Raw genomic sequence first — 15498 nt, 5'->3', positions numbered from 1 at the left:
GTTTGTTTATTGAGACAAAAATCATGAAAGACATACACAAACACCCATTAAAAACATATATTTTGTGTCTCTCTAAAATGCTGAAACACTAATTTTTAACTTGAGACACTAATTTTTTTATAATTTTTTCTCATGTCTAACTTACCAAATAGAATATGAAATTAATGTCTTCTTATGTCTATGTAAAATCACACAGATTTTATTTTCAATGGCTGCTTTAATTTTTTTTATTCTCATTTATTTAGTTACATAAACATATTTGACAGAAAATAATATATATTTTTTACAAAAGTATCTTTTTTCAAATAAATATAAGTTTAATCTCACGATCAATAAATTCAACTTATAGTTAAAGAGATTGAAAATGAACAACTTATAAGTAAAAAGAGAGAAAAAGATAAAAGTACCTCTATTGTTATAATCTAAAAAATAACAATGTAAACGAAGTAAATAGAAAAAAATTATAAATATGACAAATAAAAAAAATTTAAATTTAAAAATCAAAACGGTTAAGAAGCCACTTAATTAGGAATTAGTATTAGAATTTTAAATTTTAAATTTTTAAATAGAATTTTCTAATTAGCTAGTGCAAATTTAAAATTTTTAAATAAACTTTTTTAATTAAACATTTGTTATTCATTAAGAATATAGGAATTTGCTAATTTAAAAATAATTTTTATTAGTTTCGTCATAAATAGTATTAATCCTATTATTTATCGATAAAAATAAATAAAATTAAATACAATGTAAAAATTAATAACCTTATAAATTACGTAAATTTAGAAAAAATACTTAAAAATAGAGAAAAAGATGAAAGTACTTGGAGAGACAATCTAAAAGATAATAATAAAAATTTATAAATGTGGCAAGTAAAAAAATTTAAATTTAAAAATTGAAATGGTTAAAAACTTACTTAATTAGAAATTAGTATTAAAAATTTAAATTTAAAATTTTTAAATAGAAATTTCTAATTAGCTAGTATAAATTTTAAATTTTTAAATAAAATTTTCTAATCAAACGTCCGTTGTCCATTATGAATATAGAAATTTGTTAATTTAAAAATAATTTTTTTAGTTTCATCATAAACAGTATTAACTTTATTATACTTTTTCTAAAATTAGTTATTAATCTATCAGATATAATAAGAAATCAAAATTATCTTCAATATAGTTTCATTTGCTACTAGTGATTTTTCTCTCACACGCATACATACACGCACCACAGAAAAAGATAACAATTATCTTTTTAAGCATTATAAAAATTTATTATTTTTCCACTTGTCTCTGACTACTGCTGGTTTATGAATATAAATCTACTACTATATACATGGCGTGATAAAGATTCATTAAAAATTCTATATTTTTATTGAGTAAATATTAAATAAGTTCTAAGTGCATATTGTTTCCTATTTCGGTCTTATTTTTGTAAGCTTTTTAATCCTAAATAAATCTAATACAAAAAAGGGAATTGAATAGATTCTAAATGTAATTTATTTCCTATTTTATCCTTTTTTTTAAGTTTCTTAATCCAAATTGAATTGAAATTGCCAAGAAAGCAAATTGAAAACTCCTTAAATATAACTGGAAGAATCAGAAAATTCAGGGTTTCGTAATTTGTAATTTAATACACCCTCCTTTTGAATACAAATATTTCCAAAGTCAAATTGGAAGAGTATAACATTTAGAGAAAAAAATGTTGGGGGAAGCAAGTATTTTGCTGATTAAGTTTCAATTAAATCTTTAAAAAGTTATTAGCCTTTTTTCTCCCATAAAAAAGAGATCTTTTTCTTGGCAGCTAAGATCAAGAGGAAGGTAGTTTATCAAACTTACCAATAAAAAAAATTATATTATTCTCAAAATATCTTTTATATATTTTAAAAGTTATTGTCAACACTATTACAAACCTATGAAATATGAAAGAGATGCCTTGTGTAGATTTCTCAACTAGTAAAATAAGTCAACAATATCATTTTATTAGATCTGAAACATCTACTTATACATATAAACTAATCTATAGAGCAAGTGCTAATATATAATATAATCTAATCTATATTTACAATCCTCATCAAGTCATCAATAATCTCCTTCGTCCATTGATGGAAACAATGTCAATGATAAGTTCCCACCACTCAACCTTGACTTACATTTCTTCAATTGTTTATTTGGAGCTTCAATTTCATCCAAATCAAAGGGGTTGTAAAGAGCAAATGTATTATTCCTTGGCGTACTATACTCAAAATGCAAGTCCTTAGCAACAAGAGCCTGCAAAATATGTAAAATAAATTTTAAAAAAATTATAAAATTAGAATAACATAACATCATTGCTATTAACTTACTACTCTTGATACATACCGCTTCTCTAATAGTTTTGGAGACATGGAAAAGTCTATGCAAATCTTCATGTTCCACACCACATACCACCTTTATCTGCCATTCACCACATGCATTTCAATAATTAAAATGCTAACAAAACCCATTGACAAATAAGCTTGAAATTAACCACCCAAAATAGTTACATAATAATAATGATAATAATGTTACCAAAATATCAAGGGGAAGAGCTTCAAGGGGAGAACACTCAAATTTGAGAGTGATTTCATCACTGCACATTCTTTTCAATGGAACTTGCACCTTATTGGAAACCACAACCCTCTTCCTTCTAAATGTTAGAGTGCAAGGACTACTCATAGTGTGTTTACTAAGAATGTTTTTTCTTTCTTCTCTTTTTCCAACTTTTCCTAAAAAGATTGTCAAGCGGATCAACAAATTGAGGAAACATCATGGAAAAGACCACGAACAAAACCTATTTCTATTGAGAGATCCAATATTTAAGGTCATTTCTATTTATGCTTCTAGATATAAGAGAAAATTTGGTATCTTTTCAAAGATTGAGTGAACGAAACCGGTCCAGAAATCGAAATCAAAATTATAATTGAAACCAAATTGATAAAAGCTGCCTAATTGATTTAAGAATTGAATGCTAAACAAGCCTAAATTAGTGTGATAAAAATATTAGTGGAAACTGGAAAGTGTTAGCAAAAAGAATTTTATATTTAAAAAAATTCTAAAAAAATTATTGTTTTGTAATTTTTTTTAAATATCCTTAGATCTTATCCTTATCCTAAACTTAAAAAACCATGTCACATATAAGTCTAAAATAAATGCCTAAAAGGCTAAAATATCTTTGTCACATTCTGGATATCACTAGAGTACAAGCTCCTGATAAGGCATACATATATCATATATGTACTGTCACATTCATAAGCAAACAAGTAAATAACCGGCCAAATCTACAAAGTATTGATTATGACATGATTATTGTGTCATAAAAACAATCACATAAAACAGACAAGTCAGGTTGAATCTCATGCAACCTACAATACGAAATTCATTACAACCTGCTAAATTTTAAGAATGACCGCGCAGTTTTCCGAGATTCCACACCTACACCGGCAATTCCAAGCGGCTGCAGAGTTGTGTCTAATCAGGTAGAGAATCAAATCTTCACAATGTGCACCAGGAATGTACAGTTGAAAAGCATCAGAATTCACAAGTAAAACAGATGCAGGCAGAGGTTGTTGGCATCAACTGTTTGTGAAGTAACAGTGGCAGCTGAGGCTGAGTAATTCTCATATCCTTGCTTATCCTGTAAAACTTCAGCATCATAGCATTTCTGAAGCTCAGCAAAGGAGCATTTGATGCTATCACCAGAAAAGCTGTTGTTCATGAGTGTACCAGTTTTGTATTCTAGAGGTCATCCAACTCAACGAGCTGAGCCCGCCTCTCGGCTGCCTTCTTCCGAATAAAAATGCCCCATCTCAAAGCTGCCTTAAGCTTTAGCCAGCCCACAACGGCCTTTCCTGACGAACGGTTCTGCCCATTGTCAAAGTTGTAGCTCATGGAGTCTGTAGGCATGTAGTTAGATAAATAAGGGTATCCATCTTCGGCATTTAAGGGAGTGCGGGGTTGGCCACCCATATTAAAAATGCGTAGCAGATGCTGCATATCTTCATTCTCTAGCATCTCGTGACTTCTGCTTCTAATCTCCTCCGCTGGAAAGTAATCTTCACATCCTCTATAACTAGGATTAGAAATGCCATTAGTGTGTAAGCCAGGAGTGTCTATTTGTGTTGGACCATTTCTTGGAAGTTGAGCATGGTGTGAAGCACTCATCATCTGGTCTGGTAGTGGGAACATTGTCTTATCGTACTGCATTGAAGAATTAAGATTAGCATTCTGCGGTTGCATTGAGAATCTAGTAGCTGCACTATCATGATAACCTGCACACGTAATTTAAACATAGTTAATCAGAAGCCAATAAATACTCATGCGAACATTCTTTTAGGGACAAACATCTAGATGATTAAAAAAGTGCAAAAATATTTGGTTACTCTTGCTAAATATGGCACTGTATTACTTAGAACAATATACCTGCAAATGTTACTCCTGGATCCATCGAAGGTTGCCTTGTAGGTACAGGAACAGGTAAATTTGGGAAGGAGGTCTGGTGATCAAGCAAGTTTGAATTTGAATCATTATGGGAATCCATTAGATGTTGAAGTTGAGCAGTGCCCGATGTCTTCTGATTGTAATTTAGGAGAGACTTGCCATCATACTCAATTACATGCATCCAATTTTCATATGCCATCTTCACCAATGTGTCCACATATACCTATGAGAACAAAGACCATCCATATATTCATAACTAGCATCTTTTCTTTTGTCCCATGCTTTAAACAATATAGTGAGTGGTATTACATTTATATTAAGCCAATTTCTTAATAGTGGATACCCTATATAAGAGCAATAAGTTTTAAACTTTCTTTTCATTTTTTGTAGAAGAACAGTGAGTTTAAACTAGCCCAATGGCTTGCTCCCATAAAAACTCGAAGATCAAAGAAAACTAAGCAAAAATTGACCAGCAGTCAAGGAATTCTTTGTTAAAACATTGAATAGCCTGGTTATTCAATTAAGAGTTGGACATTTTCAGATGAAAAATTACTTGTAAAAATAATGTGAAGTTATATGGAAAGAAAAATCATATTATATATATATGAAGGAAAAATGTCTTAATTCCAAGTATCCAACAGTATTGTCCAAATATGACATGAATGCAAAACTTACTGTGCAGATTTACTTACTTTTTGACTATCAGAGAGAGAATCAGCCGAGTAGTATTGATCATTGGCTATTAAGCCACTCAACTCGTAGATGTTATTGAAAACAACACCAACACTCCTTGCATCATCAGGATAGTACACATAAAGTTTTCCGCTGAGAACACAAGTCTTTGCATGTTCAATGAGGACATCCCACATTTTATTTGACATGCCACTCCCAAGAATCTACATAAGGAAAGTTAACCTATGAAAAACATAGATAAATGAAAAAATTTCAATCACTAAGTTAAACAATTTGATTGAACTTCAATCCCCTTGAGAAATGGTGTCTACATTCTTACATTTCGCAACCTCTGTGGGTCTTTAACCACAAGTCTTAGGACATCTTCAACAGTAAATATTCCTGCTCTATTTAACCTTTTGTGAAAGGACCCATCCTTGCCGATCTTCTCCAGTCTCCAGACCTCATCATTCAGGGCAGGTGGATAGTGTTTCTTGTATACTGTAACAAAGCAGATGTTCTGTTACAATAAGGCTGGGAAGGATAGACAGACTTTAAATAATAAGGCTATGTACTTACATTCTCCCCGGTGATCTTTAACAGTGAAAGCTTCTGTTTTGGCTTCACGAATACGCTTTCCCTCATTACAATCTGAGGAAACTTTGAGCCCCAACCTGAACTTCCTACTCCTTATCCAGCTAGAGTTGTCTGTAAATGTAAGCTCACCCAATGTACCTACACCATCCTTCAGTATCACTTGCAGATCACCAGTCAAAAGAGGTCTCTTTCCTTCTCGCTCTTTCACAACATGACTCTCAAATTCTTCTTCACTCCAATTATCATCATCCTCATTATTGAAATCCCCTTCAAGCACAATAACATCTAATTTTACACATGACTCTGGACCAGATGTCACAATATGGCCTGTGCTTGCATCAACCAGGACAATATGTATGGCTGTGCCCTGCTCTCCCTCCACTTTCCCACCGGTAAAGAGAGGAAGAGATAACCTGGTCTTGAATTGTAATTGTAAATTGCCAACATCATGACCTTCTATTTGCTTAGGAGAAGTCCTGTATTTTACTCTGAGTATTAGACGAACACATTGTAGAAAACTGTTTTGAAAAGCAAAAGAGAAAAATATACCTCCCACTAAGCTTGGCAGTGCCTAGTTTTGCTAAAGCACGCTCCACTTCTTCACTAACCTGTTCAGCAACAAGCAAGAATATGATATAGGACACATCAATGATCATACATCATTCATTTTTAAGTGGCACATACATCTGGGGAAAAAAACCATTCATGCTAAGTGGCATATATTTACAATAGTCAGTATCATTCACAGACTTGTTTCCATTGAATTCTATTGGAAAACACTAGATACTGCAGAACAAAAGGAATGATTATATCATACTTTTACCAAATAGGATCTAACACATTTATGAGTAAATAAATATTTTATTTCAATAAAACTCTCTTAAAGTACTAAAGTAAACAGATAAATGTTTTAAGTTTTTAACCTTTTCAGCTAGTTAATGTTTGAATGAGATCTCTAGTTCTCTATCTGACTTTGTCTCTCATAGAGTGACATCTAACCAAGGACTAAAACAGTGACAAAAAGGTTTCCTAATGGACCATGGTTAATAGGTGAAAGTGAAAACGTCTAGAAAATCAAACAATATGAACAAAATTTCCTTACAACTCTACGTAGGATAGGCTCCAGTGATGAACAAAGTTTCTGCAGACAGTCCACCTTCAGGGCTTCAACAATTACACTGCAGATGGATGTAAACAAAATGAAGAACAAGATTAAGACCTACCTACAGTCCTACACATGTGAATATTAACATTTTAAGTGTAAACTATAGCAGGTATCTAATTACACATAATTGGTAGGGTCAATCACAAGTTTGATTTCCTTAATCATATTTACCAATTGTTACCGTCACCATGCAAAACCTTTATATAACTTGCCTGAATCCTGTATTTAATACCACACCTTAATACCATTAATACTTTTAATAAAAGCATTCATACATATACATCCAAAGATTCACAGTTACAGAGTCTAGTAAAGATAGTTTGCTTTGAGGTAAAGGTTAATAAACGAATAGCATCTAGAATCAGATAAAGTGACATCACATAATTTGTCATTTCCATTTATCATTTAGTATCCTTCTCTTTTCAGCTAAAATGCTTAATAGGTTCGAGCATAAAATCTCTTTCTTTTATTTTGTTTTTCCGCAAGAAAAAAAAAATGAGGGACGTGAAAAAATGACCTGGCCAACGCAGGCCTCTTCTTTTGAGGTTCATCTTCATCAGCGGAGGTTGAATCCAAACTTCGCTTCTCCCTTGATCTCTCCAAGTACGTCGTTTGCATTGTTACCTTCTCAGCTGAACCTCCCTTGTCTGCTTGCTAGCTCACAGTTAAACAGTAAATCGAATTGTAATCTCTTCAGCTCAAACAAATATGCAGTGTTTGCTAGCAAAATTTTGTGGCGGAATCGGTTTTAAAAGGGGAGAGGGTTCGCGTGTAGTGGATAGAAAAGTAGAAAGCTTGAACAAAGATGAAAATCTACACAAAAGGAAAAGAGTTCAGAATCTCTGAAATTTCGCCGAAGGAGTCTGCGAATTTTCTCTCCCACTTCGTTAGTGTGTTTTTTTTTTTTTTCTCAATCCGTCACTTTTCACTTTGTCGCACGAACCAAACAGAGAGAGGATAAGAGAAACAAAAAAAGAAAAGAAAAGAAAATGAAAAGACCTTGTATCCTTTTTTAGTTTCTTTTTGAGTAACGGTGTGACTGATGCTTTAACGGTTTGCGAATCTGGGAGCGGTAGTTACTAGTTAGCTGTCGGTGGGGGCTTCGATCTTGCGGCTTAAGTAGATCTTGAGCTGTTAGCCGTTGGATTAAGAATCTTTGCCACGTTGGCCTCACGTTCACACTCTCGCTTCTTCTTTCTTCCTTTTCTGATAAAACATTTTGTTGATTTCTGTTGACTTTCAAGAACATCCATCCTTGGGCCTCGGCCCAACTTCTAGAAAGACAAAAAGCCCAAAGGGATGGGTCAACGTCAAAGAATGAGTGCTGAATGGTGAGGTGGCTTCCGTGAAAAGAGGGGGTTTGGAATGCTGAGGTGGCAGATGTGTCAAGAAAGAGGGCACAAAATGACAATCGGTCCTTGTGTTTTGTGAGCCATCGAATCCATCTCTTTCCTCTCTCGAAATCTCCATTTCCGAGATGGACCAATCCGATCACCAGCCGCACCTCCACCCCATAGTTTCGGACCGCGTAACCGTCAAAGGAGTCGTCACGCCGCTCGCTCTTCTCCCCGACGGTAGGCTGTGGTGGTCGGAGGGGCTCCAACGAAGCCTTCACCTCGAGAAGGATGTCCTCTCATTCGTCGCCAATGGCCCTAACATCACGCTCAGAACCATCCAGGAGGTCCGTGCCGGCTGCTGCAGCACAACTTCTGCTGGCAGCTTCGTCAGACGCGACGTCGTTTTCCAGCCATCCTCCAACGAATCGCACGTCCTGTGGTGCCAGAAGCTTCGGGAATACATTGAATCTCTCGGTAAAAAGCTAATACCTTATCCTAATTCTCTTATTTATTAAGCTTAATCCTACAATATTAGTATGAATATCAGAATATATGTATTAATGTATATGATTATGTATTTATGTTCATGCAGGTCGACCGAAGAGGCTATTTGTTTTGGTTAACCCTTTTGGCGGGAAGAAATCTGCTAAGAAGGTATTTTGGAAGAAGGTGTCACCTCTTCTTTCAGACGCTCAGATCGAACTTACTGTCCAAGGTCCTCTCTTTTCTTCAACCATGTTTCACTTATTTATTTTTCTTTCTCTTTATTTTGTTCATGTAGTTTTGATCATCTTGTATTTCCTCAGAGACTCAACATCAGCTCCATGCAAAGGAACTTGCTCGTTCGCTCGATCTTTCCCAGTACGATGGGATTGTCTGCGTTAGTGGAGATGGAATTCTCGTTGAGGTTAGTTTCATTGCCATTAGTACTCTGTAGATGTGAATTACTCCTGTGAAGGATCAAGATGGTATATGAAGTTAGGTTATAACTGAATTTCTGTTTCAGTCTGATTCATGATGCATTTTCAGATTCAATACTCATTTTTCTTTTCTCTCATTCTCTAACTTTCCTTCTCTCTGCTTTATTGATTCTTGTCATCCTCTAATTCTGCAAACCTTCACAACTCTGTGTATGTAACGGTGATAACTCTGTTATTCCCTTGATGTTTATAATGCAAAATGGTTTGTTACGCTGCTAGGAAATCATCTATTTTCTCTGCTTCATGCATATATACATGTACTTTATGTGTAAGAATTGACAGGACAACACCTTTACTGATGTATTCATCCAATATGTTTGCTAATGTTGTACTGTTATCGTGGATCACGCTCATGGATTAATTGAAAAGTATTTAGTGAAGTTTTGAACTTAGCACTATTGATGTGAAATTGAATAGTCTCAGAATTTTGGGAGCAGAGGCTTTTGGCCGGCTACCCGTTGAGTTAGGAATGCCTACTGGTCTTTGAGTGGAAATCATGAAAAACTGAAACCTATGTGGCTTAGCTTCTAAATTTGCATTTTAACCTGTGCATTATATATTAGTGCAGCGACTCACTAGTTCATTTATGACATATTGTCTGTCCATATTGATTTCCTAATCTTACATAGACAGTACATTTTAGTAGGTTGTAAATGGACTGCTGGAAAGAGAGGACTGGCAAACTGCAATAAAGATACCCATTGGAGTAGTTCCTGCAGGTGGGCTAAGTAGAATTTATTACTTTGCTTGTATTTGGGCATGGGTGGGAGTCAGACATAAATCTACTTTGGACTGATTGTTAGTGAGAATGGTGTGATAGGGGGCTAGTAGTATTTGCTAAATGCTGTTAAAAAAATCTACATGTAAACAATACATGATAGAGTTTAATGGCGTCGTTTGATTCATGTAACCGATCCCACCTAGTGGGATAAGGTTTTATTGTTGTTGTTGTTTGTATTTTTTTTTCCCTCCTGCAGTCCTGCTTTCTCTCTCGCTCTCTCTCTCTCTTTTTAATTTTAATATTTGAGTGCATCATCAATCACACAAAGTTAGTTACGCAAAGCTAATAAGTTGTGCCATGCTTTTTGAAGGGACTGGAAATGGCATGGCAAAATCTCTTCTCGATTCTGTTGGTTATCCTTGTAAAGTAGCTAATGCGGTTCTTGCCATCATACGAGGTTCCAATCTATTTAAGTCGTTTCAACATGTCAAAACTTGGCCAATATATTTTTATTCCTTGCTATTATGATAAGAATATCTTAATAATGACAGGCCATAAACGATCACTTGATGTGGCTACCATCAGACAAGGGGAAACCAGATTTTTCAGTGTGCTGATGCTTGCATGGGGTAATTACTCTCACCATTTATTGAATATGCTTATGAAGTGGTAGCAGAATTGCTGAACATCCAGCCAAATAGTTTGTTGTTATGATTTTCTTTGTTAACTTTTCTCTGTCATTTCTGAATATAGTTGGGGCCATGATGTTCACTCTAAAATATTCTCTATTATGGTTATATTAATTAAAGACATTGTTATATTTCAGGTCTGATTGCAGATATTGATATTGAGTCCGAAAAGTATAGGTGGATGGGAAGTGCTCGCCTAGATTTTTATGTTAGTAAGCCATATATGATAATTAATGTGATGATATGTCCATTTAGGAAGCTCTTCTCTTGTTGAAATGCTTGCATGTAATATCAATTGTAACTCATCCACTTTAGTTTTGGGTTATAATCTAAAGTTGTTTATGACTTTTAGAATGCCTTAAACTACCTTCTTCAGAGAAAAAACGCTTTTGCTTTGTAACAATAGAATCAGATATAACTAGTTGCAACACACATTAATGCTAAATTGCTAATCCAGTTTATTGATATATTCTTTTATTTCTTCTGCTGTTTTTATTTATTTATTTATTTATTTTGATAAAAGCCCTCTTTAATTTTGTTATTGTTTCTTTTCAGTCTTCTGCTGTTACTGTCCACTTACATCTTTTCTATGGTAACCATAATCATCCAAAATATAAAGGGAAAAGGAATTACATCATGGCTTTGATATTAGGAAACTTACCTTCCTTTAGCAAAGTTTTCTTATATTTAAATTCCTCATCTGGTTCAGTTGTATTTTGAAGAGTGGTTCTGACCTCAATTTGTTTTTGCAATCTAAAGTGGACAACCCAAGCATAAAATTTGACATAACTATGCGTTTCTGAATTTGCATCTTGTTGTTTTGAATTGCATTGGTGTATTAGTTGTACTGCAATTAATTTGACATAAGCAATTAAAGACTAAGTTGGTCATTATGGTTCGCTTCAGGCTATCTGTCGATTTCTCAATTTGAGGCACTACACCGGACGTGTTTCTTTTGTGCCTGCACCTGGATTTGAAGAGCACGGAGAGCCAAGTAGTTACCCTGGGCAATCCACCAGTGAAGGCAGCAACAGAGATCCAAGTGAAGCAGAAAACACACAATTACAAAAGCTTGGTTATCAGGGATCCGATATAAACTTGGAACATCTAAATTGGAGAGCTATAAATGGGCCCTTTGTTTCTGTCTGGCTTCACAATGTACCATGGGGAGCTGAAGATACAATGGCAGCACCCGAGGCAAAGGTCAGTTTTGTGTGTTTTAAGCAACTAGGTATTTTGTTTTACACTTAAAGTTTCCCGTAGTTGCAAAACCATTGCTGACAAGTCTTTTGGCGAATGCAGTTCTCTGATGGTTATCTAGACTTGATCATAGTCAAGGATTGCCCAAGGTTACCTTTGTTGGCAATGATGACAGAATTGAATAAGGGAGGCCATGTAAAATCTCCATATGTCACATACTTAAAGGTTTTACCACCAATATGTTTCAATTTACCATTTTTTCGGTAATATATATACTCACATTGAACTCTGCAATTTTTTAATATACTATCCTGCAACAATTTGCAGGTCAAGGCTTTTGTGTTGGAGCCTGGTCCACGAACCAAGAAGCCAGAGAAGGAGGGTATAATAGATTCAGATGGTGAGGTTTTGGCTAGGGGTAAAGGGACTTACAAGTGTGATCAAAAAGGTTTGATGGCTTATGATAAACTTGAGATAACAGTGGATCAAGGTTTGGCTACACTTTTCACGCCTATTTGATGTACACTTTGATTTAAGTATTCATTGGTCCATTACATACGATTCCAGGCATATATGGCTTCAAGTTGTATATGCCTAGTTGTACAGATTGGATTGTGTGTCCTGTACAGCTCCATATATATTGGAATGAATACAATTTTGCCAATTTTCCTTTGCACCACAGAATTCATAGTAGTATATATTGAACAAAAACAAAAATGTTGGAGATTTTTCAACCAACTTTTTTTTTCGTGAGAAGTGGGTAAACTGAAACAATGTTCTTTTGGTATGCTATCGTTAAGAATTGAGAGAAGATAAAAAAAAAATAAAAGATATATACAAAAAATGTTCTTAAAGTTACTCATTCTGCCATGGCAAAAATAGGTGCAAATTAGAACTTAGAAGTCAGAAACACCGTGCCTCTAGTTCAAAAATACACTGTATATTAGAAGTGTTTAAAATTCCGTTTAGTGTATAGCATAAGACATGGACACAGAAACATGAATTATACAGATATAGACATAGACACAAAATACATGTATACATGTTTTATATTTGGCAAAGAACATCTAAAATGCATCGAAGTTTAAAAAGTCAATAATATCCACATTATTTTCTTTTACCACTATTACTACTATCTATATTTTTTCAACCACTACACTGATTTTTTTCTTCCATCTCTATTCATAAAAAAAATTCAGATGACAAAAGTCTAATAATATTAACAACAAATTTAATACATATCTTTCTCATTAAACAGCAAGTAATTAATTGGCATAATTCTCATTTTAAATTTCTTGTGTCAATTTTAAATTATTGAAACGTTTATGAACGAATGGAATATCAAATTAAAAAATTAATTAGAAGGTGAGATATTTCAACAGCATAGAAGTCAACAGAAAAGAATTGTTTATAGTATTCAGATTATAATTTTTTTTCTAAAAATAGCACAGATTAATAATAGAAAACAAAGAAAAAATAAAACTTTATTTTAGAAAAAAAAATCCAGAAATAGACAAATAGAAGGATGAACAGAGATATAGATGGAGGCACGATAGGTCAATGATAGAGGACACAAGTCGCAGATCTGTAGATTTGAAAAAAGGAAGAAGATAGAGACCCAATGGAGAGTATGAGGAGAAAGTGAGGCAGTAGCAATAGTAATAGCAAAACACTTCAGTAAGAGGAGGGAAACAAAAATTCAAATGGGGAGAAGAAGGGAGGGGAGAAGAGATTCTACTTGGTTGGTCATGAAGAGAGAAGAGACGGAAGTTAAAATGGAGAGAAGAAGGGAAGGTAAAATTGTCAAAATAATTAGTGTCTCAATATTAATTTTGTGTCTCAATTTATTAGAGATACACTAAATACATATAATTTGTGTCAATTTGTGTATCAACATGTCTTTTAAAATTGTGTGTTAACGACCCACTAACCACACGCTACCACTTGTAAATATTTTAATTTCAATTAAGGTGAAAATTCAGATGAAGTCGACTTCCGCGTGAAGTTGATACCTGAAAGTCATTTGATGAAAATTTAGTCATATCAGTCAAATCATCTAACGGCTCTCAGATATTAACTTCACATAAACTCGACTTCACCTAAATTTCTCCCTTCAATTAATTAGCTCCCTTTGTTACGTATAATATTCAAAACTTCCAACTGTCGAGTACTAGTCAACAATGAAGCATGGGGTCGTTCCATCATAATATTACCGGCTTCAATGTGAAATTATGTTACATACTTAGCGTACATGCTAATAGTATATGCATACTCTATATAGTATCATTAATATGGCATGTAGCCATGTAGGGGCGGGTAGTATATATATGTATATATATCTAGCATCTAAAATACCTACCAAAATACGTACCTTAGCGGAAATTAATGGAAGAAATTATCCGCAAATTACTGTAATCAATCAATATAATAATCAAAGCATGATGGTTATAGCTAGCAACCTGCGTGGCAGCAAGTAGCACAGCCAATGAAACATTAAAAACAATGAATCACTATAATCATATTTGGTGTTTGAGAAATAACAGAACAACGGCTTTTCTGAATAACAAAAAAAGAAAAGTTAATTTTAATTTTAAAATTTAAATTTTAAATTAATTACATTTATTTATATTTAGTGGATCTAAGATATAATTTAGAGAAAATGATAAATTAGTCCCTGACCTTTTAATCCGCGGACATTTAAATCCCTGACGTTCCTGAAAATCAGACGGATCAATCTCTCCGCCTATAACCCACCGTCAGACTCGTCGAAAAAGGCTGACCTGGCACCCCCTCTACTTACCTGGTTCAACGGCGTTCTCACGTGACACGTTAGTGGAATAGAATTTTTGAAAACGGGACACATAAATTTCTCTCACTTAAAACGACGTCGTTTTAAGTGCTGCTTTAATCCTAAAATTAATTTGGGTCGTTCCTCTAGGAACTCAACTTGCTCCGCCGATAGCCGCCGCTTCTTCTCCGCCGGCTGCGTCAAGTACTCCTCCATGCTCTCCTCCCCGTCCTCCTCCGCCGGGTCGTATGTCCGGAAGAACTACCCATTTTTACACCCCTTCCCTCCTGGAACATCTTCGAAGTTCATCATGGATCAAGAACCTGATGGCTCGTTTAAACAATTCAATTAATTGGATAATAAAATTGAACCAATCAAATCTTTGGTGAGTGTGCTTTTTTGATGAATATAAAAATATAATATTTTAAAAATTCTTGTTGTAGTGGATTAAATAGCTAGCTAGCTAGCTTAGATTAATGATTCAATGTGACAAACTTTGATCACATCATCAGAGCCATTACAGAACAACAAGCAATAACAAGTACAAGGAAAAAAAAAGAAGAAGAAAAGGTCAACGACGGGAAGAAAATTACGGACCGAGAAAAGGAAGTGATGAAGATAGGAAGAGAGACGGAGGAGGAAGCGGCTGGGAAGATTGGTTCTGATGAAGAAGAACAATGTTACTGTTGTTGGTGTTGGAGAAGGCAGAGCTGAAGAGCCTCCCACCCGCCATGGGTGATGATGTGTGTTAAAGGATAAAAGAAAAAGGAATGGAAGATAGAGATGGATATATTTCTCAAGGAGCCATGGAGATGAGAACTGAAGCAAAGGATCTAAGACTTATGGCGGAAGAAGCTTGTGATTATGATCTCTGTTATCTGTGAGGTGTGATGATGTCCAC

At 34.4% G+C, this 15498-nt stretch overlaps 3 protein-coding genes across 3 annotated transcripts; 1 reads left to right on the top strand and 2 right to left on the bottom strand.

Annotated features, from left to right (window-relative positions):
* Positions 1-2027: 2027 nt before the first annotated feature.
* Positions 2028-2787, bottom strand: LOC130954341 (F-box protein At1g61340-like). Its single transcript, XM_057881081.1, has 3 exons — positions 2541-2787; positions 2352-2426; positions 2028-2261 (listed from the first exon to the last, which is right to left on the bottom strand). The coding sequence occupies exons 1-3, from the start codon at positions 2685-2687 to the stop codon at positions 2073-2075; spliced, it is 411 nt and encodes a 136-aa protein (XP_057737064.1). The 5' UTR covers positions 2688-2787; the 3' UTR covers positions 2028-2072.
* Positions 2788-3139: 352 nt separating this feature from the next.
* LOC130955557 (calmodulin-binding protein 60 C-like) lies at positions 3140-7825 on the bottom strand. Its single transcript, XM_057882445.1, has 8 exons — positions 7400-7825; positions 6820-6895; positions 6267-6325; positions 5700-6193; positions 5461-5621; positions 5141-5344; positions 4431-4671; positions 3140-4279 (listed from the first exon to the last, which is right to left on the bottom strand). Exons 1-8 carry the CDS (start codon positions 7498-7500, stop codon positions 3747-3749), a joined length of 1869 nt encoding a protein of 622 aa, XP_057738428.1. The 5' UTR covers positions 7501-7825; the 3' UTR covers positions 3140-3746.
* A 449-nt stretch (positions 7826-8274) lies between these two features.
* LOC130956173 (sphingosine kinase 1-like) lies at positions 8275-12485 on the top strand. Its single transcript, XM_057883215.1, has 10 exons — positions 8275-8693; positions 8812-8934; positions 9026-9126; positions 9846-9918; positions 10291-10377; positions 10472-10549; positions 10747-10817; positions 11516-11812; positions 11912-12034; positions 12137-12485. Exons 1-10 carry the CDS (start codon positions 8360-8362, stop codon positions 12326-12328), a joined length of 1479 nt encoding a protein of 492 aa, XP_057739198.1. The 5' UTR covers positions 8275-8359; the 3' UTR covers positions 12329-12485.
* Positions 12486-15498: the final 3013 nt, after the last annotated feature.

The sequence above is a fragment of the Arachis stenosperma genome, chromosome 10 (assembly GCF_014773155.1).
Source record: "Arachis stenosperma cultivar V10309 chromosome 10, arast.V10309.gnm1.PFL2, whole genome shotgun sequence".
Lineage (NCBI taxonomy): Eukaryota > Viridiplantae > Streptophyta > Magnoliopsida > Fabales > Fabaceae > Arachis > Arachis stenosperma.
This window is presented reverse-complemented; position numbering and strand designations above follow the sequence as displayed.

Excerpts from the sequence above, each read along its gene's own strand:
- LOC130955557 (XM_057882445.1), bottom strand. The coding sequence starts at position 7,500 with ATGCAAACGACGTACTTGGAGAGATCAAGGGAGAAGCGAAGTTTGGAT. Across the intron at positions 5,622-5,699 it reads TAAAGATCACCGGGGAGAAT|TATACAAGAAACACTATCCA; the intron begins GTAAGTACATAG and ends GCTTTGTTACAG. Across the intron at positions 4,280-4,430 it reads TCCAGGAGTAACATTTGCAG|GTTATCATGATAGTGCAGCT; the intron begins GTATATTGTTCT and ends TTACGTGTGCAG.
- LOC130954341 (XM_057881081.1), bottom strand. The coding sequence starts at position 2,687 with ATGAGTAGTCCTTGCACTCTAACATTTAGAAGGAAGAGGGTTGTGGTT. Across the intron at positions 2,427-2,540 it reads CTCTTCCCCTTGATATTTTG|ATAAAGGTGGTATGTGGTGT; the intron begins GTAACATTATTA and ends GGTGAATGGCAG. Across the intron at positions 2,262-2,351 it reads CCAAAACTATTAGAGAAGCG|GCTCTTGTTGCTAAGGACTT; the intron begins GTATGTATCAAG and ends CATATTTTGCAG.
- LOC130956173 (XM_057883215.1), top strand. The coding sequence starts at position 8,360 with ATGGACCAATCCGATCACCAGCCGCACCTCCACCCCATAGTTTCGGAC. Across the intron at positions 9,127-9,845 it reads GAGATGGAATTCTCGTTGAG|GTTGTAAATGGACTGCTGGA; the intron begins GTTAGTTTCATT and ends ACATTTTAGTAG. Across the intron at positions 11,813-11,911 it reads TGGCAGCACCCGAGGCAAAG|TTCTCTGATGGTTATCTAGA; the intron begins GTCAGTTTTGTG and ends TGGCGAATGCAG.